The following is a 22,695-nucleotide window of genomic DNA, read 5'->3' as shown; positions in this document are numbered from 1 at the left end:
AAAATGTGCTAGTTGGCAGGCTAATTTGTTAATAAAGAGGGGGGTAGATGTGACAGTTTTTATTCTTTTTAGAATCAGTGTGATGTATTTGGTGATGCAGTTCTGATAAAGCGAATCCTGAAACAAAAGCTTTTAAATACAAAGGTATCATGACAAGGACGGGTTCACCTGTGGATCTCAACGCTGCAGCCGGGGAACACTTTGTATGCGCGGTGGTTCCTCTGAATGATGTTGTGCTCAGCAGCAACATTTCCACACAAAATCAATTCATCACAGTAAGCCCATGCTATACCATGGGCAGAGGTCTACAAGGGGTCAAGAAATACACGCGTTGATTTCCCCATGAGAAGTGTATTTCATTGTCAAGTAAGCTACTGTAATGTCTTCCTATATTAGTCCTGTTAATGCTGTGGGTTCTATGAGCATGAAACCTGCAGCATCAGAGAAACCACACAAACTTGCTTCTCAAACCTTTATTGATTTGATGTTTTGACCACTTGGAGGCAGAAAAAAAGCTGCAAACAACATTTTATTATATACGTAGTATATTACAGATTATCACCTTTTAAAGTTAATACATGGCTGCCATGTTAGCTAACAGTTGCCTATTTACAAATCCAGCAGATACAGAGTGACGTTATATATAAATATAAATACATAAATAGAGCTGTTGGGGTCTGGCATGAGCGGGTTTGGTTATTAGCAAGTATACAAATTGAATTATTGATATTAATGAAAGTATTAATATCAACAGTAGTGTTGACATACAAAACATCGATGATACAATGACAAGCATACTAAGTAAAAGCAACGAACAATCCCATAGTGAGGTGTGTGTGTGTGTGTGTGTATACATGTGTGAGAGGATCCTTGTTGCCACAGTAAAGTACAGTAACTGTAACTTTATCACACAGAAGCCCGATTGGCGAACTCAGGTTCAGCAGCCGCTACTACTAATAATAATAACTAATAGAATACGGTTTACCAACTTAACTCGCGGTGGCTGATCCAAACACAACAGAGCTCAGCAGTGTGGAACAGTACTATCACAGCAGCAACAAGCACAACAGTTATGTTACACAGCACTGAGCGCGACTCGGCGGTCCGTAAAACACACAATGACAGTCTTCTAACACTGAACCAATTCCAAATCCTTTCCCTTTTTTTTTTGTAAACACATTACTGGAACTACACTGTTCAGATATTATGCAACCACTACCTCTGTTTCAGTGATGTCTTGTATCATATGTGACCTGCCATATGCCACGTTCCACCATTTAAAAAAGAAAAAGAAAGAAAGTGAGCATTGAAAAAACATTTTTACTGCCCTCACAAGGATAGATACTGAAAATAAAAAACACACACACACTGCCTCTCATTTACACTAGCGAGACGTTTTACTGCATAAGTGCTGAGTCTTGACAAAGAAGGGTATGAAAAGAGGAACTTATTCATTCAACTACTCCACATTATATACCCTTCAAAGGAGCATGGAGTGGATCCCAGCTTAAGCACAGTGCAGTTTATCCCTCAGAGCCCACTCTGTCCCTCTGTGTGTGTTTTGAACACTGTATTATCTTGGCCGAGAGAGAGAGAGAGTGTGAAGAGGAGAAACCGTCTCGAGGGTGATTGGCCAGTCAATTCTTTTGACAGGATGACTCATTGAACTTTGTGTGGACGGTAGTCCCATCATACAACGCCTACTGCATAAGATCATTTCTCTGTCGGGGTCATAAGAGAGAGAGAGAGAGAGAAAGACACTTTGATGCAGCACGCACTCCATGACAGGGCCTGGCTTTGACTTTAGCTACGCTGCTCAAGTTCAGCTTTAACATTATTCTGACATGTATGACATTGATGTCTTTTTATTAGATGTCTTGATAACAGTAGAAGGTTAAAGGTTAGAGCTGCAGTGGCTTGGAGTGATGATTCACAACTGCCATGAAATGACGTGATTTGCTATGGTGTCAGATGTCCCCGTTTTCTGCATTTATTACTCAGTGTATTGTCTTTCTCTTCAGTGGTTACTGTTTCTGCTCATCTATGCATATCTAAGTCCTTTTTTCTTTTTTAATATTTTTATATATATCTGGCTTTGAATTCATATTTTTTTGGTCATGACATTTTCATGACAATTTCTTTCCTGATATTACTTTTTCCTTTTTTTCATCCACAGTTTGCCTGGAGGCTTCTGCAAGGCAGGATCGCTCCAGAAATAAAATGGACTCTGTGAAAGATGCTTCTTTTGTCAAAGTGTCTTTCTTTTTTTCTGTCTTTGTCACACTTCTACTACTTCTACTATTACAGCAAATTCAAGTTTACCTCTTTAATTTGCAGAACATCAAGCATCTTGCTCTGGATTATTTATACCCTCTTCCTGGTCATAGTACTTTCACTAAAAAAGATAAAAGATGAACGGGCAAAAAGAGGACAAAAAAAATCAAGTTTAACAGAAAATGTCAAATAAAGCCCAACAGAATCGAGCATGATATATTCTGTCTATCAGGGCACATTTCTGATTTCAAACAGACAACATTACTATGTTATGAAGCGAAGCGCCGTTAGATCTCGCAGTTCAAACAAACAGTGTTGGAGACGACAAAGTGAGTCCCAGCGTCGCTGTCAGTGGTATCCCTCCAGGCTGTACATTGCTGTCTCTTCACAGCTTACAGTCTGACTCCTCCTGGTCTAAAGCTTTAGAAGAGAATGGTTCATTTTCACAGACACTGATTTGTGCTGCCTTGGGCCATGAGAATAACATATGCAATTTGTGAAAAGCTGAGTGCTGTTTTCACTACATAATTGATGAGCTGTGCAGTGAAATGGAATGGAATGCCTCAGAGGACTTCTTAAAAAATACCCTAAATGTTTAAATATCAGATTTGTTCTTTACCTTAGCTTGCAAGCCACAAAACACCCTCAAATCATTGTTCCATTTAAATTCCTAAAATGGAATATACATGGGATTGGCTCACAAGATAAAAGGAATTAAATATTTAATCACATAAATAAATTAAATCCAGACATATGGCTACTTCAAGAAACCCATTTATCAAACTCTAACGACCATCGATTGGAGTTCCCAGAATTCAGTCGAGTTGTTCTCTGCTCCTTATAATTCAATAAAACGAGTTGCATCAGTATTGATTCATAGGATATTCTTCACATCCTGATATAACTTCACAGACTCATGAATTGTCATTGGAGTCAATTGAATTAAAGTGCATTGAATTGAATCAGAGGGGATTTTAATATAGCTCTCAACTCGGCAGTGGACTAATAAGGAATGCACGAGACTAACCCAATAAATAAGTTTATACGCAGATGACATCTGACTTTACTTGCATAACTCACAAGTTTCTTTTGACCAATAACTTCAAAAATAGTTTGAATCCGGTAGACACACCATCACCCATCTCCCATCCCTCCCTCCATGCACTGTCAGATACTGTAGGTGTTAATAATTCCCCAAAGCTGTCAGAGCTGGTACATTTATATTTTAACTCTAGTGTTTCCAATAATTTACCTAGAGATAGAAATTTTTTTTTCCTGCAACCGTTTCATGATGGACCGAACATATTTTTACACAGGTGGGCTGGCTGGCTGGCTCCAGGCGCATTTCCCCTCCAGAGGGGCGCAGTGACCGGCTTTAGTTTGGCTTGAAAAGTGAAAATGGCTCGCCACTCCGTCCATATCAGATTTACAGCACCGCTTGCATTGGCATCAAAATATACTTTAGGTACTACAACTAAAAGTATACTCATTATGCAGAAATGCCCAAATAGTATACGGCCACATATCATTAGATTATAGTTGTTGATGCATTATTGTGTGTTCACATTAATGTTACATAAAAAGGAAAATGCTCAAATAGAGTACAATTCCCCAAAATTGTACTCAAGTACAGTTCCTGAATAGCCTAAATGTACTTAGTTGTATTCTACAACTGCTAGAACAAGAGCGAAACTGTTGTTTACAAGAGCACACATTTATTCATAGATATAGTCTATTACTCTTAAGGTTACAAAAAACATCATTTGAATTTCAGTTTGTGTTAAGTTGTTACAGTTGTTACAATTTGAACTATCGTAGATTAATAACTTCTTCCCTTAGCAGGACTTAATTACAAGTGTAACAGTGTTACGTAACAAGCGTTGAAATCAAAGTTAAGTTTTGGTTTCACACGACAACCAAGTCCTGTGTGTGTTTGACCCAACCACCACTCCTTCCACCTACCTTGCTTGTTATACTCGTTATTATACCCCATACTTTTCAATTATGGTCGCTCGATATACTTTATCACTTGCTGTGACCGAAAGCAAAGACGTCAAACTTCAACGTATCCATGGTTTGCAGAAACCTACCTAGATTTGAACAATTATATCAGATAAGTCGTTCAGTCTTGTTGTTAGCGTCTAAAAAATATATCCACTATTCATGAGGCATGATCCAGACAGCACACAAATACTAAACTTTGAGCTAACATTGGATTTGTATAACTGTAGTTACATAGTACAAATACACTAAAGATTGGGAGGATGACAGTGAGGGTGACCGATGATGATATTATTGGTGATGACGACGACAATGTTGTTAGCAAAAGTGATGAAAAAGACCAGTGACAACCAAAAACAGCGAAAAAGATTGTTGATGATGGTGAGGATGATGATGATGATGCCCCTGACAGTAGAAGTAGAAGTCAGAGCCAGATGGCTTTAAAACACACAGAAAGCTCTCGTTGTGCAGCTCCGCTCTGCTGAGCAGGATTCGTGAAGGTAGAGAGGGAATGGCAGGGGAACGGGAGGAAAAGCAGGTTTGCTTTGTTTTGAGTTAAATTCCCTGGACTGTTTCCTCGCTGCCAATAGCACACTGGCAGCCTGAGTAATTAGTGTAAACTCACATTGTGCGAATGTGTGTGTCTGCTGTGGTGTGTGTTTGTTTTTTGGATGTGTGTGAAGGCAACATTTGTGTGTAGACTTTTTTTTTTTTTTGCCTTGCCATGCACGGTTCATTTGAAGGTAAGAAAAAATAAAATACAACAGAAATAGTAGGTTTGATTTTGTCTGGCAGTGATCTTACGTTTGAAGCCCAAGGACACATGAACTCTCTGGCTTCAGCTCTGCATGCGTGACGAAAAAAGCAGCAGGGGGAAAGAGGTTTGAGAGGAGAAGACCCAGGAAATATTTTATGGTGAAGATGTCGATTTGAATACAGCGACTTTGTAGCATGAGGCACATTTCATCTTCCCTGGGACCTTTTTTTTTTTTTATCTCTGAAGTTCTTTTTAATGAAAGGCATACTGCCAAAAATAAACTCTAAAACTCCAAGAGGTGATGTTGATACAACTACAGTCCTAAAATAATGTGGTTTTACCCAGGAAGAGCTGGAAAGTGTTGCTGGGTAGAGGGATATCTGGGATACCCTCCTAACCCTGCTGGCCCCGCGACCCGGCAGATAGTCTCGGATAGTAAATGGATGAATAATGTGGTTAAACACTTCAGATCCCAGATACCGTCAGTGTATCTGAAGTAGCACTAGTAGAAAATGTTGGGTTAGCATTAGCAGTCACTGCTACCGGGATCAGGAAGTAACAGTGAAGCTGACATGAATAAGATGAATTTACTAACTCCCACGTCAAGGTAGGCAATTTAAATACTGTGCGGGAATAGCCACTAACAATTAAAACTACTGCATAGAGAGGTAATTACCCAATGCAAATAGGGCTCTTGATAATTCAAGATGATAATTTATCGTCTTTCAATTTAATTATATTGTGATGAAATCATATATCGAAATTAACTGAATTGATGATAACAAACGCATACTCACTAACATTTTTCAGAAAATCTGACCCTTTTGCTCTAAAGTTCTTAATTTAATAAAAAAAATTACTTATTTCATATGGTATACATGCTATATCGTGATATGTATAAATATCGAGATTTTAAATGACTTATATCGGGATAGAAGATTTTGGCCATATTGCCCTAAATGTAAATACTTTGAATGACTGTCACTGAAAAAATGCAGACCATAAATAATACCCAAAATGTGTTTATCAGGTTAAAAGCTTAAGTTAATATTAAATTATTAATTATATTGCGCATTCCCGCCTGTCAAATGCTCACCGGGAAGAAAGTAGAGAAAGAGGAGACAATTCAGCAGCACTCAACGGACAAGAATAACAAAAAAATAACTTGGAATTTGTTTGAATTGACATCTGTGAGCCATTTAGATATCAACCTCAAAAACAAAAATGCAGGAGGCAGCTGAGTTTGAACGTCGCTTCGACTTCTGCTTTTCTGTTATTTATATATGCGTTTCCGAAGTTAGTTCAATCCGCTCTAACAACATCTATTTAACATCAAATGTTTGCTGTGTAGAAGAGCGCCAAGGGAAACAGAGCGGAGGAAAGTGGGAGGGAGGACATGAAGAGAAAAGGGAGGGGGGGATGAAGAAGATCTGAAGGACTGTACACTCTCTCTCTTTTGTCTCTTTTGTCTCTTCCTGAGGACAAAAGGACAGAGAAACAACAGAGAATAAAAGAGACACAAAAGGACGGCAAAGAGAGGTGCGTATCTTTTTTTTTTTTTTTACAGAAGTCATCTTTTATTGCCACGTAAGAAAGTCGTATATACTGTAGAACAATGGTGATATACTGTCAGATGGCAAATCATCAACAAAAGAAGAACAAAAATATCCCTGTCATCCCTTCCCAAAATAAATAAAACAGACAAATTCATAGAAACACTATGGTAATATATTTCTGGGACAAAACGTCTTCTATATCTCTTTTTCTAACAATATCTGAATAGTACCAAAATACAGCTTTTTCATAACTTAATGTCACAAATTATAAAGTCAGTAAACAGTAAAAGGACAATGGGTCATCACGGTGCATAATATAAGCTACTGTGCAAACAATAGTGGGAGATGGGCTCTACCATAGAAAATATGCCTTACTAGTTACGCATAAATGCAGTGTTGGGGCCATATGTATCCATATACACATATGCATAAATACCACAAACTGGTCTGAACATCAAAAATAGAAAATTGGATCTCATATGACTTTGTATGTAATGCATGATTAACACCAAAATGAGTTAATCAATGGGTTATTCTATAAAAGGATAGGCTTGTTAATGGATAGTATTCATATCGCAAATAGCTTATTGATCCTTCAAAGATAATGGAAAATCCCAAGCAGAGGTCAATAACCAGAGTGTTTCCCTCACATCCGCTGTGATTGATATCCGTCCGTTCATTCTAACAGCAAGTAAATGTAATACAGGTTTATTAATAAATAAATAAATAAATGATAATCATACATATAAAGCACAGCATTGGAGCAAAACCCTTTTTAAAACAGATGTCGAGCGTTACTGGACAACAAACACTGCATCTCCTCCGTCTCCGTGTGCAGAAGCTCCGGATTGTTGAAAACATTGCGCATAAGGACCGATGCTATACAAAGTCGTAAACATAGCTGACGAGAACCCCTTTTGATAATATACTGATAATACTGATTTTTTTTTTGTTTTTGTGATGGTACAGATGCTGCTCCTCGTAGGCTGTACATGCTTATAATGCTATCAAGTCCAGCGAACGGCGACGGTAAAAAGATTGAAAAGAAGAGAGTCGAGGAAAACCTGGTAAATAAAAAAAAAAAAGTAACGTTGTGTTTGAGCCCTTTAGTGTCATCCCAGATGTACTGTACATGTCCCACTTTCTGATCATGAGAACCGCTGCTCCTTCTGTCCTTGAATGAAGAGAGTATACTTAAGAGTATTTGCATTTTATCTGTCGTGATTAAGGGGAGAAAAGACTTTCTTCCCCACCAAGAAATTAATATTTACAGACAACGGCATTGTCCCGATTCAGTCCGACATCAAGAACGACCCGTGCTTCACATCTGTAGCTTGAATGGGACACACAGTGTAAACAAACACTCAGCCCAAAGAGGAGCTGACAAATACGTGTTACAGTGCATGTTAGTAATGGCCAATCTGTCTGGAGGAATCAGTGATTGATTTGGGGAATCTATAGAGCCGAGGCATTAATAATCAAAACAAGTCTGAGAGTCTGTAACAATACTGTCACAACATAAAGTGTGTGTGTGTGTGTGTGTGTGTGTGTGAGTCAACAGTCATCTCTGATTCACAGCTTTGCAAATGGAGCTGTTAGGGCTCACGTGCCACGCACCACCAACATTTAGCGATATCAATAATTCAAAGCTCCCCCCCCCCCTAACAAGTGTTGACATTAAGTCCCTTTTCTGTCTTTGTGTGCCACTGTGGACTCAGTCCCCACTCTGGGTTTTCGGTGATTAAAGACCACAGTGAAAAAACTCGTAAAGCCCCCCTGGCCACTGGTCCCAGTACAGCTCCTTTTTTTTTTCGGTCTCTTATTGAATATTCCTTGTAGATATTCGACTGTGTGGTTTTTCTCACAGCGACTGTGTGCTCTGCTGAACAAGAGAGGCTTGATTTCAGAACAACTAGTCTAATGGGGTTGCTTTTTTTTTGTGCTATTAATAGGCCTCTTTCTCTGCTAAAGCAAGGGAGAAGTTTTCAAATCCCATTCACATCTCACCTGCCAATTTCTGCCTCTCAGTGAAGCTCGTGTGGGCTAGTGGGAGTGTAGGCTGCAGTAATTCTCAGTCGTGTTGTTGCTATCTCTCGTTAATGTGCATTTCGTAGGTAGGCAGGTGAGTTTGTTAGGTGTTTGCCCTCCCGTCTTGTTTTCGAGACAAGTCAAAAACCCTCTCCCTCATCTGCCACCCTTGCTGTTTGCTCTTTAAGGAGGATCCAGACAGAGAAACACTCCAAACGTGACAGTCGGAGCACTTCATAAAATGAGCACAGTGGTGGCTTCATGGCTGTGAGAGGCAGGGAGCTCAGGCGGTGGAGGGCTAAACTGTTCTGTCCCAGAGAACCCGGGTTCGACCCAGGCAGAGCACGACTGGCAGTGTTGGGAAGCCAGCGAGGGATCCTTGTCGTTGCACTAGAGACTCTTACTTCATGGTTGGGGTACCTGTGCAAAGAGGGGTGGGATCTGGGGGGGGGTCAATAACCAGAGTAAAGCTCTTCACTGTTGGGTAAGAAGTGTATCGGAGGACACATATGACTGTCCAGAGGACAACAGTAGGGGTCAGCAGTAAGGAGGAACACAGTGTAGCAGTGTGGATCATGCCAAGGAAAAAAGATACAGTAAAAGAAATCATTGAAATCAACAAACTGCACGCGGCTTAAGCTTGCTAGCTCCCCCCCCCCCCTTCATAGCAAAGTAAACCAAGGCTGAACTCAGCGCTCCCTGCGGTTTGTGTTTCCATTCGTCACTCACTCCGGAAAGCAAAGTGTCATCGCCAGACATCAGAATTTACCAGACAGATAGGTCTTGCTTGATTAACTCTGATTAATAATGACAAGATGGGTGTAAAAGTCAGTCAAAATATTTCATCCATGGAAAAAACACAATATGCAATTAGTCATTAACTCCAGGTCACAGGGCCAAAGAGAACTCCACATCACTTCGGGCCGTTGTTCGACTGGCCCGAACTCTTGCTCCCGCCTCTGTTGCTGATCAATGCGCCGGTGAACTGCTGCGCCCTCTAACTCGGGGTCTGATTCCTATAATTAGGCCATTTGCACCGCCGCTCCTCATCAGGCAGGACAGAATAAAAGAATAATGCAGAAAGACCTCGGAGCTGCGGCAGGCAGCGCACCCACTTGGGTCGTCAGGACCTAAATGGTTTGGAGCAATGTGTTCACACTGAGAGGTCATCCCTAATTTTGGAACTCGTTCGGCAGTGTCGCGGTAGGTAAGACACTAAGAGGTGAAGGTGATCACTGACACTATATTGCGCGATGTCAGTTACTATAGGGTGGCCAGCTGGGTGGAGGGAATTGTTCCATTGGCTAGTTTTGACTCAAGGCCTGGTCAAACCACAATGTGCCACAGACGTTTGGTGACGTAATGGCTCCTGGCAGCGTTAGCTACCGTAGCTTTTCCATGCTAGCGCTAGTCAGTCACAGTAGCTCTCCAAGGTTTTTTACCCGCTGGCTTTTTGTTCTCAGATTTTACATGATTTCAATAAAGAGTAATTGGGGAGAAAAAAAAAACTTGTTAGCTCGCAAGCTAAAATAATGCTAAATAAAGACATATCTGTAGCAGCAACCCTTGTCTCAAACTGTCTGCAGTTTATGCAACAGCGCAAATTCACATCTCACTCTGTGTTGTAAATAAGATATTCAGATTTTCTTTTTTTTTTTTTACTTCGTAGGTGTCCATTATCAGGAATTAATGGACACCCTGCAGCCAATCAGAATGCAGTGTTCACCCAGACGATGGTATAATGATATATAATAAATGATGCACATTTTTCCCCTGTTTCTTTGGACTTGGCTGGTTTCACAGTTGTTTATTAGCCACTGAACGTACTTATTATTAAAGTATGTTGAGCCGGTACCGATGATAAGTACAAAGACTGCATTTAATCACCAAATTGTGTTGTCAAACTGTAGAAAAAAAAACCCGAATCTCGCAATGAATGATGAACGCTTACTGCTCTTAGAGCTCCCACTGGCTCTGTTACTGAGCTGGCTGTTTTGGGCCTGCAGACTACCAGTGTCCTTTAGTCTCTGCTGTGGCATTTTTTTGTCCGACTGACTCGTCAGATGAAAAATATCAGACATGACTGCCTCCTGAACCCACTCATCTGTGGGCCCTGACCCTATCAACCGCGACCCAGCAAGCGCAACCAATTCCCCGCTTTCTATCGGGGTTTATTTTGGATGTTACCGTGAGGGATGAGGTGTTTTTTTGTTTTTTGTTTACCAACTGCCCAGCCTGCTTATCTATTGTTCCGGCGGCTGCTCTTGCAGAGCTGAATAGGCTTTAAGGATGGAGCAGTATGTGATGGCGAGGAGGGATCATATTTCCACATTTCTGCGGCGCTGGATTAAGTCAATTGGGTCCGATAATGCATATCCTCAGGAAAACATTGACCTGCTTCTCAACTCTGTCGCAAACAAAACCATCAGCTGGCAAGAAAAGGCGGAAAGTAATACAAGGTGGAGGGGAAAAAATAAAAAAATATTTGCAAAGGATTCTCATCGGAAGCTAACAGGTTTATGGGATTGTGAACTCCAATTATATACGATCCATTTTGTTTGCCTTGTTTGTTTGAGTTTTGACTTCTTCAGAGACAATAATCATATGCCAAAGTTGGATCCACACACACATACGCAGACATAGAAAAAGTTATAAAGAGTGAAATTTGCGCAGTGTTCAAGAGGACACACAATGGTACTGCAAACTGAATTACATTTTTTTTTTTTTTTGGCACACAATCAATCACTTACATTTCCTGCTCGAACAATGCACATGAGGGGCGTAAACCAATCGTGTCTTTCAAGGTGCGGGGTGAATTATTTGTATTCACCTTCTCATCACGATGTGTACTCCACTGTTGCAGAAAAGATTCATCACAGCCCTGTATTTGTTTCTCGCAGATATTTCTCAAGTCAGACATCGAGGGAGCAAAAGAAGAAAAGGGGGGGTGGGGAGAAGTGAAGAAGAAAATAATTTTAAAAAAGCAAAGCGATTGAGAGGGAGGCTATGTATAAAGCATAATCAGGTATCGCTACAAAGGGCCATGGTCTGGAGTTTCACAGTCTTTCATACACAACAGGAGCAGTAACAGTACCGACTCTTTTGTTCTCCCTGCTGTGACGACGCCTGCCGCTCGGCACTGTGGGAGCAGAGAGAAAGCAGAGTCCACCCTGTAATGTATTCTGTTTGCGCATGCGTGTGTGTGCGTGTGTGTGCATGTCTTAGTTGTGAGTGTAAAAGGTGACACATTTTAATGCTCTGATGACTTCTTAAATCCTGTTTCACGCTTTCAATTTGGTCCCAGGTTTCCAGACATGTGACCCTCGAGGCGGCGGGTGGTTCCCCCTCATGTTACTCTCAACTGCCTTAGCTGTTTCATCTTTTTGATTTAGAAGCTGGAGTGTTAGACCCCCCCCCCCCCCCATTTTGTACGTCACATCTACATTTCTGGACACACAGTGTACCCAAACTAAGTGTAGCTCTGCTGGAGCTCCAAATCAAATGTGAAATCCAGTGTTGTTTTTATTTCTCAATCGGTCATCATATGCACCTCTCTTACATTTACATTGGACTATTTTAACCTTTTTTCTTGCTTGCTGCTAGGCTGGACCTGCACACACATTTATAACGCAACTGCATTTACTGTGAAGCCAAATGGTTCTCTGACCAGCTTCGGAGATGATTTAGACGAGTAATTCATCCTCGCTGTCTTTTATATTCTATTTGAATGTGGCCAAGCATATTCTGATTACAATCTAATCGCTTAAGATGCGTCTAAATCCCAAGCGTAAAGAGGGTCTTAGAGGTGGACGAAGCAATTGAGATAACAAGGTCAATATGATAAGTGTGGCTGCAGCTGCTAATAAATCTTACATCATTACAAAACAAGCAAACCGGCTCGGAGAAGCCCCGAGAAGATTTGACCTATTTGTCAGACTTTAGGATTTATTTTTGTGTTGGAGTCATGTAACCCAGATAGTTTTCAGCTAAAACTCGAGGACGGTGAGTGATCTAATCTATCCTAGCGTCTTGTGGCAGCGACTTCTATCACCAGCTAAAAAAAATAGTATTTTTCATTCCTGTTACATCCACTTTTCACAGTAGTTTCTTGCCTTTGTCTAAAACTAGAGAAGTATAACATCCGATGCAAAAATCTGTGCAGAACTAAAATGTTGAGAAGCCAAAGCTTGCATTTGGTCTACCGAACAATATAGGTGCTCAATTGAGCTATATTTTATGTGTCTGTGTTTGATTAAACTAATACATACATAAAAACACATTTTCCATTTAATAGGTCAGTTTGTCCACTTCTAATATGATGAAGGCCATTCCTGAACATAGCTACATTAAAATTGCTTTATTTTTTGCACAATGTATTTGTTCTTTCAAAGAAATACTTTATTTAGTTGCCTGACAACCTCACGATGACGATAAGACTCCAGGAAGTTACTGTGTCCAGCAAAGAAAAAGTCTGGCACATAAACCATTTTTTGTACAGTTCGGTCTTTGTTCAGATTTTAAAAAAAGCAAGCTAGATATAACATATAAATGAGTGATCTTTTGAAATGCTTATATGCAGATTTTGTTATTAGGCTGTCAGGCTAGCTGTTTCCCCCCCGTTTCCAGTCTTTGTGCTAAGCTAACCAACTACTGGCTGTAGGTTCGTGTTGAACATGCAAACATAAGTGGTATCAATCTTCTCAGCTAACTCTTAACAACAAAGCAAATACATGTCTTTCACAAAATTATCCCTTAAATTGTGCAAGCCTGTTGTAACTGGTTTTCTGATTCAAAAATATTTATATGTCCAAAACTGTACCCTGTCCTTGAATGGATACGGCGGGTCATTCCGACTTAGCTGCCATTTCTGAAAGTTAAATTTTTCTTGAGTACTGTGGCGATCCAAATTCACTGCTGAGAATATCAGTTTGGGGAAACACTGAACTGAATTTTTGAAATAAAAACAGTCAAATTTAATGATGACAAATATGCGCAAATTAAACGAAATGTCAGCCGTCCGCAATTCTAATCTAAAATGATTGGTATCATTCTTTGAGAAGCCATGCTGGTCACACCCTAGTGTGCGGTATTTCTACAGTATATGTTTCTTTATGTGTTTGAGTAAAAATATGCTCCTGCATGTGCGTGAATGTATGTGCGGGCACGAGACATCCTGCTCCGTAGAGCCTCTGCTAGCTGCGGCATCATCCAGATTCCGCCTCGCTGCCTCCTCATCCCTCCTCATCCCTCCTCTGGGCTGGCTGTCACCGCGCAGACGAGATCAGAACAGAACAATGCCCGTGTGACAGCCTCCATTCTCTGTGCTGGAGCCTTGTGGAAAAAGGGGCGACCTTCAGCTGCAGATCTTATGAAGGCGCTCCTGAATAGCCACAGTACAAAGCCCTGCGTGTCTGCAGTCCGAAGCCCAGTGCTCATCATGTGTGCCTGTTTCAGAGCCCTCAGGAGATTTGGGAGTGGGGGGGGGGTTGAATCATAAGGGAATGTTATTTCTTCCAAGCCATTCAACGCTTTGTTGGGCAGATGCCGCTTTGTTGTTGCAAGGTTTGTGGGTAAACTTGCTGTGTTTGTCCTTCCAGCTTCGGTGCTTTAATCCCTTATATTGCTTCTCAGCATTGGTTCGTAAAGCCAATCCTTTTTTTTTGCAGTTTCTCACTTAATCATCTGTGTGTTGTACTGTAATTCTCAGATTGTTGTTATCATTACGAAGTAGATATTAGCTGTGAGACAACACTCTAATATCACCACAAGTGTACACACGGCCCTGCTCTGTAGGCTCTTTGAAGTTATGGTTACAGATGCCATTCCTATTGGCAACAAACGTCCGTTTAGTGATTTGATTGGTGAACTCTGTTCGTGAAACGCGGACCACTCTGAAACGCTGTCCCACCACATTCACCAGTATACCAACGAGCCACACAAACACACACATTGATCTGCACTGTTGACCAACGCGGGGGTTGGTGTCTCCACTCAGAGATTACTTGTGCTGTCACTCCGCATGCATCCTTTCCCCCTCTCTTTCTCCCTGTTTTCCCTCTCTCACACAGTCACCTCTGTCTTGCTGTTGGTCACAAAGTAGGGCTGTGTGGGGAGGAAGTGTTGGCTGTGGCTCTGGCCTCTGGTGCTGTGAAGCTGGTTGGGCTCAAGCACGGTACACTGAGGCCTCCTGTGCCCGTAGGTCTTCCTCCGGCCCACCGTCTCAGTCCCGTCCCAGCCCTTCAGCCCGAGCCCCATCGAATGCCCAGCCGCGATTGTGTTGGAACTGTACGCCATTGGGCGGCCCATTGTAGCTGAGCTGGAGCCAATGGCTGTCTCTGCGGCTCTGGAGATACCCAGGGACGTGCCACCTGGCATGGTCCCTGCCATGTGTGCCAGGGAGGTAGCCCCGAGTCCTGGCGGCTTGCTACTGTGGCTGTGACCATGACTGTGAGTGTGAGAGCTGTGAGAGCTGTGGCCCACATGACCATGGCTGCTTTTGAGTTTCTGGCCATTCAGCTTGAGTCCCCCCCCTCCTCCTCCGACACTGGCCATGTGCCGCTCTGTCGGGAGGGTTGAGACGGAAGAGATGCTGGGCATCTCGGTGACGTAGGTGGCCACCGGCTCCGGAGTCAGTGGACCCAGGGATGTCATGGGGGTAATGGAAGTCATAGGGGTCATGGAGGTCATAGGGGTCATGGAGGTCATCTGGGCGAGGGAAGTCATGGGTGTCATAGAGGTCATGGGCATCATGGAGGTCATCGGGGTCATGGAAGTCATCTGGGTCATGGAGGTCATCTGGGTCATGGAGGGGTTCATGTGGTTGGACGCCATGTGGTTGGAGGCCATGTGGTTGGACGCCATGGGGTTGGAGGCCATGTGGTTGGAGGCCATGGGGTTGGAGGCCATGTGGTTGGAGGCCATGTGGTTGGAGGCCATGTGGTTGGACGCCATGGGGTTGGAGGCCATATGGTTGGACGCCATGGGGTTGGTAGTCATCGGGGGAGTCATTGATGACATATTGCCCATGGAGGGTCTGGAGTTGCCCATCGGCTGGAGAGGAAGCCCGCCCTTCGTTGGCAGCTCCACCATCAGCCGACGCTTGTTGTAGACTTCACCGTTGTACTTGGCAGCTGACAGAAGAGAGAGAGAGAAACAGAGGGCTAATGAAAATGTTTACTGGACATAAAAGAGCAACTAAAATTGACGGCTATCGGAAGTCTAAATACATTTGTTTCCTTTTAATTTGCTTGACTGTCATTTGTGAAAAAACTAAATCCCAGGTTGTCTGTTTTGCTCCTGTGGAACAGAAAGAAAATAAAACTGTTGTATAGAGTGACTCATAAAGTAAGACTTTCAGCAGTTTGCAGCTGCAAACTAAGACAAGCACTTGTGAGCACATACACACAGGCAGAGGTTTGGATAGAAAACATCCCATCCCTTTTTACTCCCACAATCTGAAAAGGTCGTATAACAAACCCTATCAACATTACCTTTGTTAGTCAGCCTACCCTCATCTACTGCAACTGGCCAAGCAGGGTGTCAGGGATACTGTAAACGCCTGCATAAAGAGGCCCGTCGTGCCACCTGGGGAGTGAAATCAAAAGGAAAGCCCAGAATGTCTCCACCACCTTCCTCCTCTGCCTCTTCCTCCTTATTAAGCCAAGAAAACATCTCATTTCTGTGTGGTGGGAAGGTGTTCGACTATGATAAAAAAAGAGCACGGTGTATGTTTTTCCCCCCTTTTGACACAGCCTATAATAACTAAAAGATTTCAAGAAGACCAAGTAGACTGCCCTTTCTGGGGAGGAAATGACGGGCAGTGCAATTCCGGAGCCGGAATGCTTTCTGATACAAAGTTATTGATCCGTTGTTGTCAACGCAACATTTGACATATTTTACTGCTGACGGACTAGTTACAGACAAAACTTGCACTATAGTCAGTTGGCGATTTGAGGGAGGATGCCATCCCCTAGTAGCAGAGAGAGAGAGCAGTGGCACACCGGCCCTTCGCAAACCACCGCAGTCCTATCGTGGATCGAGCCCGGACAGCTGAGGCAGCCAGTTCTGTCGCCACTAGTCCACTTGTTAATCGATCGCGGAGGGCGTTGTACTCTTGGACGGATAAATATGATAAGAAATGCTGAAATGGGTCGCCATATATACTTGGGAGGCCATTAATGTAGACTAAAGTCTACTGCTTATGTTTCTAATCACATTTATCGTTAATTTATGTTTTCTCGAACCAAATATTGTAGTTGGTCTATGTACATAGCTTATTGAACCATTCCTCTCGTTGAGTACATCGATGAGTTGCTTTTGGAGCAGGTATTTTTCGAAAAGGAGTCTTTTTCATTTGAAAGAAGGCAAGGCTATATTAACGGTTGTTTCATAGATTTGCGTAATTGAACTTGTGCTCATTGAAAGACAACGTAACGACACGCTAAGTTGACCTTAAAACAGCTCAGTTATTTTTTAGAATGACGTCTTCCTTGCCACAAAAGGGAAATAGATAACAGCAATAACAGAGGTTTGTAAAAGTTAGAATCTATGGCCCGACCGTGGCTCTGAAATATCAGTAGCCTAACTGTGCCATGAATCCATGAATCCAGGGCGCTGTCCATGGTGCTGAAGTAGCAGACAGACTTGTTATTGGGTGGGTCGGCGGTTCGCTAATTGCTGGTACAAACTAACTGTTCCCCCTATTTAGAAATTAAATCGCCAACAGACTATAGTGTTCATTCTCTCCTACATGGCGGCATGTCCATTGTTCATGCAATAGTAAACCTGCAGCTTCAAACTGAGCGAAAGGACATAATCTCCCTGTCCACATACAAATAATCAAGACTTAAATTACGGATTGCATTTTTGTGTGTAGAAGGGTTTGTACGGTGTATGAGCATGCTAGCTTTATAGGAATGTTACCACAAAGTGTAACAAGTGGATGTAAGGCATTTAAAGTGCTAGTCTCATCACATAACATGCAGTAGTGCATTCGGTGAACAAGCTAACTATACACGTGCTAGCTAAAGCATTCTTTGTGGTGTGCTTGGTCTGGAGTGTAAATGTGTGACTGACCAGCACCTATAATCTGTTCCAATGCAGACAGTCAATGGCAGCACAGACACAGACACAAGCCTCCTGTCCATCCTTCCTCCACCCAACCCAGCACAACGCAGACTTAAGGGGATGCTTAACTTGTACACACAGCACAGAAAGTTGCAGGGAAAAAAGACAGTTATTGTGACGAATTATTAATTTAAGGGGTAAAAGGTACGAGGAAATACATACATATATACAGGATAAACACACATGCAAGCACATACTAAGTCTGAACCAACAGACATTTATGTGTATCTATCTACCAAGCCTCTCTGTGCTCTTCTGTGTGTGTTTGCTTATGTCTCTTTAGCCTTGGAGCAGTGAGGTTTAATACCTCACATTTATTCCTCCCTCTGTCAGTCACTGTCACCGAGCTACAGTCTCTCTTATCACTGCGAAATGTGACTTTTTTCTTCTTCTTACCCCACCGTCAGAATACACGTTCACAGTCGAGTCATTACTCTTTAGCCCATGTTGCCTCCACGTCCTTGAAGATAAAGTTAACACGCTCAGCGAGTTTGCTTTGCCGCTGTAACTATAAATCTACTTTATCGCTCTGCGAACAGGGGGAGAGAAATGAGTGGGGGGATAGCAGAGGTGTTTGTGGAGGTGGGGGGAGCAGCGTCTCACCCGCCGAGGTTTCCGCTAGACCGCCCCAGGGGATCAAAACTGCTCAGGCGACAGGTGAATCAATCCGGCGGCAGTTGGCTCGACGGATGTACGCATCCAGCAGCGTACGTGAGTGGAAATGGAAAACACAGCTGTTACGCAACGTGGGCTCCGCATGCCTCTGCATGCCTCTGCATGGGAAAGGCCAGCATCCCACCAATACCAACAGGCATCGTGCATCAGAAAATCAAGCACGGTTCCTCTGAAGTCGCTAAGTGCCAATAACATAAGCACCTTATTAGTGTTACACCAGTGTGTCAATCTGCTTTTTATTATCTGCCAATCGAAGTGTTTTAATACTGTTAAGTCTTAAAAACCTCTTTGTATGTTTTACAATGTTTTTGCAAATGATATATATATATAACTAAATAAAGGTTATATATAGATTATTTATATATATTTGTGGGATGTTTTAGTATTTAGTGTAAATGGGTGGATTTCCCTGTCGTAGTGCTGTCACCCTACCAAAAACATTAGTCTGGGACCTTTGTGTCTTATGATGAAGTAAATGCTTTCTGTACTGTCTATGGCAGGAAAATAGTCTTATATAAAGGTAGTCAATGTTGTCACAGGATGTGAGATGTAATCTGAATGGGAGAGCAGCTGCTATCTCCGCTGTGGAAATATAGAAATGTCAAGCCAAGTAGGTGAGCTGTGGGCAATTGGAGCACATTAAATGGGGCTGTTATAGACACGGGTGCAAACTGCCTGTGCTTTGTTATAAAGTTCTGGATAATGTGACATCTTACGGTCATTACCATTTTAGCCACTGGCGACAAGGCTCTAACAATGACAGTGTCTCTGATCGGTCTGTCATGGTCTTACCTGAAATATCTCATCAATCATTGGATGGTTTGCCATGGAATTTTGAACAGACGTTAATGTTGCCCAAAGGACTGATCCTCTTTCTTTTTTCCTAGTCACCAGTTTGTCGTAATTTGACTTTGTTGTATTAGCCTGAGCTGTATTTAATGCGTGTTTAGTGGCAATTAGCAAAAGTCCTTGCTACGCATGAAACATACCAAGCTAAGATGGTGAACATGAAAAACATTAGACCTGCCAACCATCAGCATGCTGTCATTGTGAGCCTGTTGCCATGCTGGCATGAGCATTAACTAAGCTCAAAGCGCTGTTGCTATGCTATCCCTTCTCCTTGTTGCACCAAATCAAAAAGGCAGAAACTTTCTCCCGCCGAGTTTCATTTTTGAAACTCATTTGCATGTAAAGAGATTATCGGAGATTAAATGATAGCTGAGATGTGATAATATGTCTTGATAATTTACATGTTCTCAAAAAACTTTACATTTTTTTCTAGTCATTTCCCACCGATAATGATCTGTTCCTGGTTGAGTCTTGCATATAAAACACTGCAATAAATACGACAGTGGCAGGAGGGGTTAAGTTGGTAGCTTTAGCCTGTGCATTAGACGTGGGCCGTGATTGGTGGTTTGTACTTTTAAATGACTGCGTCCTCCTCTGGGCTGAGTTACCGCTCTGCATCCAGGGACGCTTATTAGTTGCTTTTTGCCTCGGCTGCAGTTAGAGCTCGATAAAGTGACCTCATACAGATGCACAGGGGGACAGTGGAGATGGCTATTGATTGACAGAAGTGTAGCTTATCAGCTGGACGGTGGACCATTGGGAAAGTGGCAGAGGCTATTAAAGAAAAGTGGGGAGAAAGGAAAAAAAGAGGAGGGAGGTTGGGGAAATGGTGTTGATGCTAGATTTAGACTTTTCCATTTCACATGGGGTCAGCAGGCAGCGAGAGCACCAGACTGTGTGGCAAAGGAGAAGAAAAGAAAAGCAAAGTCCATTTATGTTGTTCAAGATTAGCGGAGCTCACACAAAGGTGACTTGTGAAAGAGCCACCGCTGGCATTTTGGTTTTGTTTGCTGTCATTTAGTCTGCTCTCATGCTCTCTCTCTCTCTCTCTCTCTCTCTCTCTCTCTCTCTCTCTCTCTCTGACACTCCCTCTCTCTCTGACTCCCCATAGCTTGTGTGTGACGTTTCCCCATCATCGGACTGGCAGCATGCCTCGTGGAATTCCAGGCTCCTTTGCCACATATCTCTAGACAGGTTTCCAATCATTTCATAGAAGCGTCTTTGAATACCACTTGTGGAATGAAAAACTGTCAGTCAAGTGTGAGCCCGAAGTGGGGAGGGATGCCTCCCTTCAATTACAGAAATGTAATCAGATATGAGCTGCTATAATCACCGCGGTGATTATTTAAGGAGCGATATGGTGACCTATGGATTGAGAGGGGGGAGGGGGGAGAATAGAGTCTGTGTGGGAAGGGGGGGAGACAAAAGAAGCCAATAAACAAAAAAGGTGAGGGAAAATGCAGAGTAGAGGGCGGGAGGCGGATGATAAAGGTGCTGCTTTGAAAGAAGGAAGAAGAGAAGATGGGAAATGGAGAGAGGTGGGAGGGAGGGAGGGAGCAGAAAGAAAATAGGAGACAGGAAATGAAGGGGACAAGGAGGGAGAGGGGTGGAGATGGAAGATGAGGGAGAGAGAGAAAAACAAGCCAAGACATTAAAGGTTAGAAGAGCAAGCGAGAGGAAAATGGTCCTGCAGAAGCGGTGACGGGAAGATGAGGGCCATTTTAGATCTAAAGAAGCAGAGAGAGAAGAAGAAGTGGATCGGACGAGGAGTCGAATAGGAGGACGGGAAGAGAATCGTCAGACGCACTGAAAGGTTTGACTATAATTTCTACACTGGTGCCCCAAGAGGGCCTTGTGTAATCCCACATGGACACATTTGCACATTTTATTCCATTAACTTGTAATACTGTACACCTTATAGGACTTCCAACCCTTTACAGAACCTACCACGGCTTTTTAGATTGATAGTTGCTGCTTTCCGAACATGTCAGTAAGTAAAAAATCTCAGAGTAGTAATCAATCACGGTGAACATTCAGTCTCGTCAAAGAGTAATTGTTTCTGTGTTCATGTTGAACAATTAAACACTTGTGTTTGATGTTTTAATAAACAGCTGTGATAAAATATCCCCCGCAAGTAAAAAATTGTCACTAACGGTGGTAATATTTGGAATACTCTCAATTCGATTTGGATTGTTAAAGTTCACGATTTGATTCTGAATCAGTTCTTGATTCAAAACGGATTCTTCATTTTCCCAAAAGAAATAGAAAAGAGGGGTACTAGGTTCAATACTTCACCTTTATCTTGCAAAGCTAATTACTAAGCTATACTAAATGGACCCAAACCATAGACCGCATATAAGAAGCGGACATCAGTTGGAGGGTAAACCTCCACTGTGCAGAATGATGTACAGTATGTTTCGGAGTCTAACACCTCACTTTCACGTTCATCTCTCCGTGCTCACCTTAAATCTGAGTTGAAGACGTGGGCGTGGCCTGCAGCCAATCGTGTAACTAACATTAGTGTGATGTGGAAACTTGAAGCCTCCAGCAAATATGCACTGCGGATGGCATTTTCGGTGTCCATTAGGTTAAACTTTTTGTATATTTGCATATTCATACATTCTGGATTGGCCTTTTACCTTCTTTTCCATCCGCCTTGGCTCATCTATTTCCCCCTACATTTAGAGATTTCCCAAAATGCCATCCTCAATCCCCAAAGCGTGTGCTGCATGCATCTGATGCTTTTATGTGTGGTTGAGATGAAAGGAAAGCTGTAGCCAAACATCAGAGAGGAAGGTTTTCCGGTTGGGAAACAGCAGGGTTGCGTCCCTTCCTCAAAATTGTGGCTGCACTGTATTCTGGTCTATTGAAGCTCCTGTCAGTGGGTAAATTGGCGTCTCTCCTATGATGGATTCATTCTCTCCTGGTTGAATATTGGTGCAAGAATATTGAGTTGAGAAAGAATCCCTTTGTTCTGTGATCCCTGGGGACCGACACTAAGACGCCTTCTGTTGGCATTTCAGATAACTGAACAATTTTCTGCAATCAAACACAGCTGTAGCTGAAAATATCTATTGTGTGATGTCTATAGTTGGCCTGTTATCTGGCGATGAACAGAAATACACCAACAAACAATATGACAACAAGATGCCAGGGTCAAAGACAGAGGATGACAGTGTTAATCAGCCTTTTTCATTGATGTTCGTGCAGAGTGGCTTTCCTTTAAGCTCAAACATGAAGTTGTTCACTTATCACTTACTGTTTGTCTGTTTCTCTGTTTTCAGTAATGCTGGCAGCTATTTATAGTGCCTTGCAAAGGTATTCACCTGCCTTGGTTTTTTCCCCCTTTTTTTTACATTACAGTCTGGAATTAAAATGGACTTTTATTTGGATTTTACGAAATAAAAAAAGAAAAACCTGTTTAAAAAA

General features: G+C 42.4%; 1 protein-coding gene across 2 annotated transcripts in view; it reads right to left on the bottom strand.

The window, feature by feature from the left end:
* Positions 1–6,580: 6,580 nt before the first annotated feature.
* shisa9a (shisa family member 9a) overlaps positions 6,581–22,695 on the bottom strand; it is a 50,434-nt gene continuing 34,319 nt past the window's right edge. The window contains exons 4-5 of one of the 2 annotated variants that reach the window (XM_031842853.1): positions 15,583–15,746; positions 6,581–15,492 (exon numbers count right to left, since the gene is read on the bottom strand). In XM_031842853.1, the coding sequence (XP_031698713.1) occupies positions 14,677–15,492; positions 15,583–15,746 (980 nt within the window). In that variant the 3' untranslated portion in view covers positions 6,581–14,676. Of the gene's footprint in view, positions 15,747–22,695 lie in introns of both variants that reach the window. The other variant, XM_031842852.1, reaches the window with a different exon arrangement.

The sequence above is a fragment of the Anarrhichthys ocellatus genome, unplaced genomic scaffold (genome assembly GCF_004355925.1).
Source record: "Anarrhichthys ocellatus isolate YVR2014 unplaced genomic scaffold, GSC_Weel_1.0 scaffold4, whole genome shotgun sequence".
Classification (NCBI taxonomy): Eukaryota; Metazoa; Chordata; class Actinopteri; order Perciformes; family Anarhichadidae; genus Anarrhichthys; species Anarrhichthys ocellatus.
Note: the sequence above shows the minus strand (reverse complement) of the source record. Positions and strands in the feature narration are given on the sequence as shown.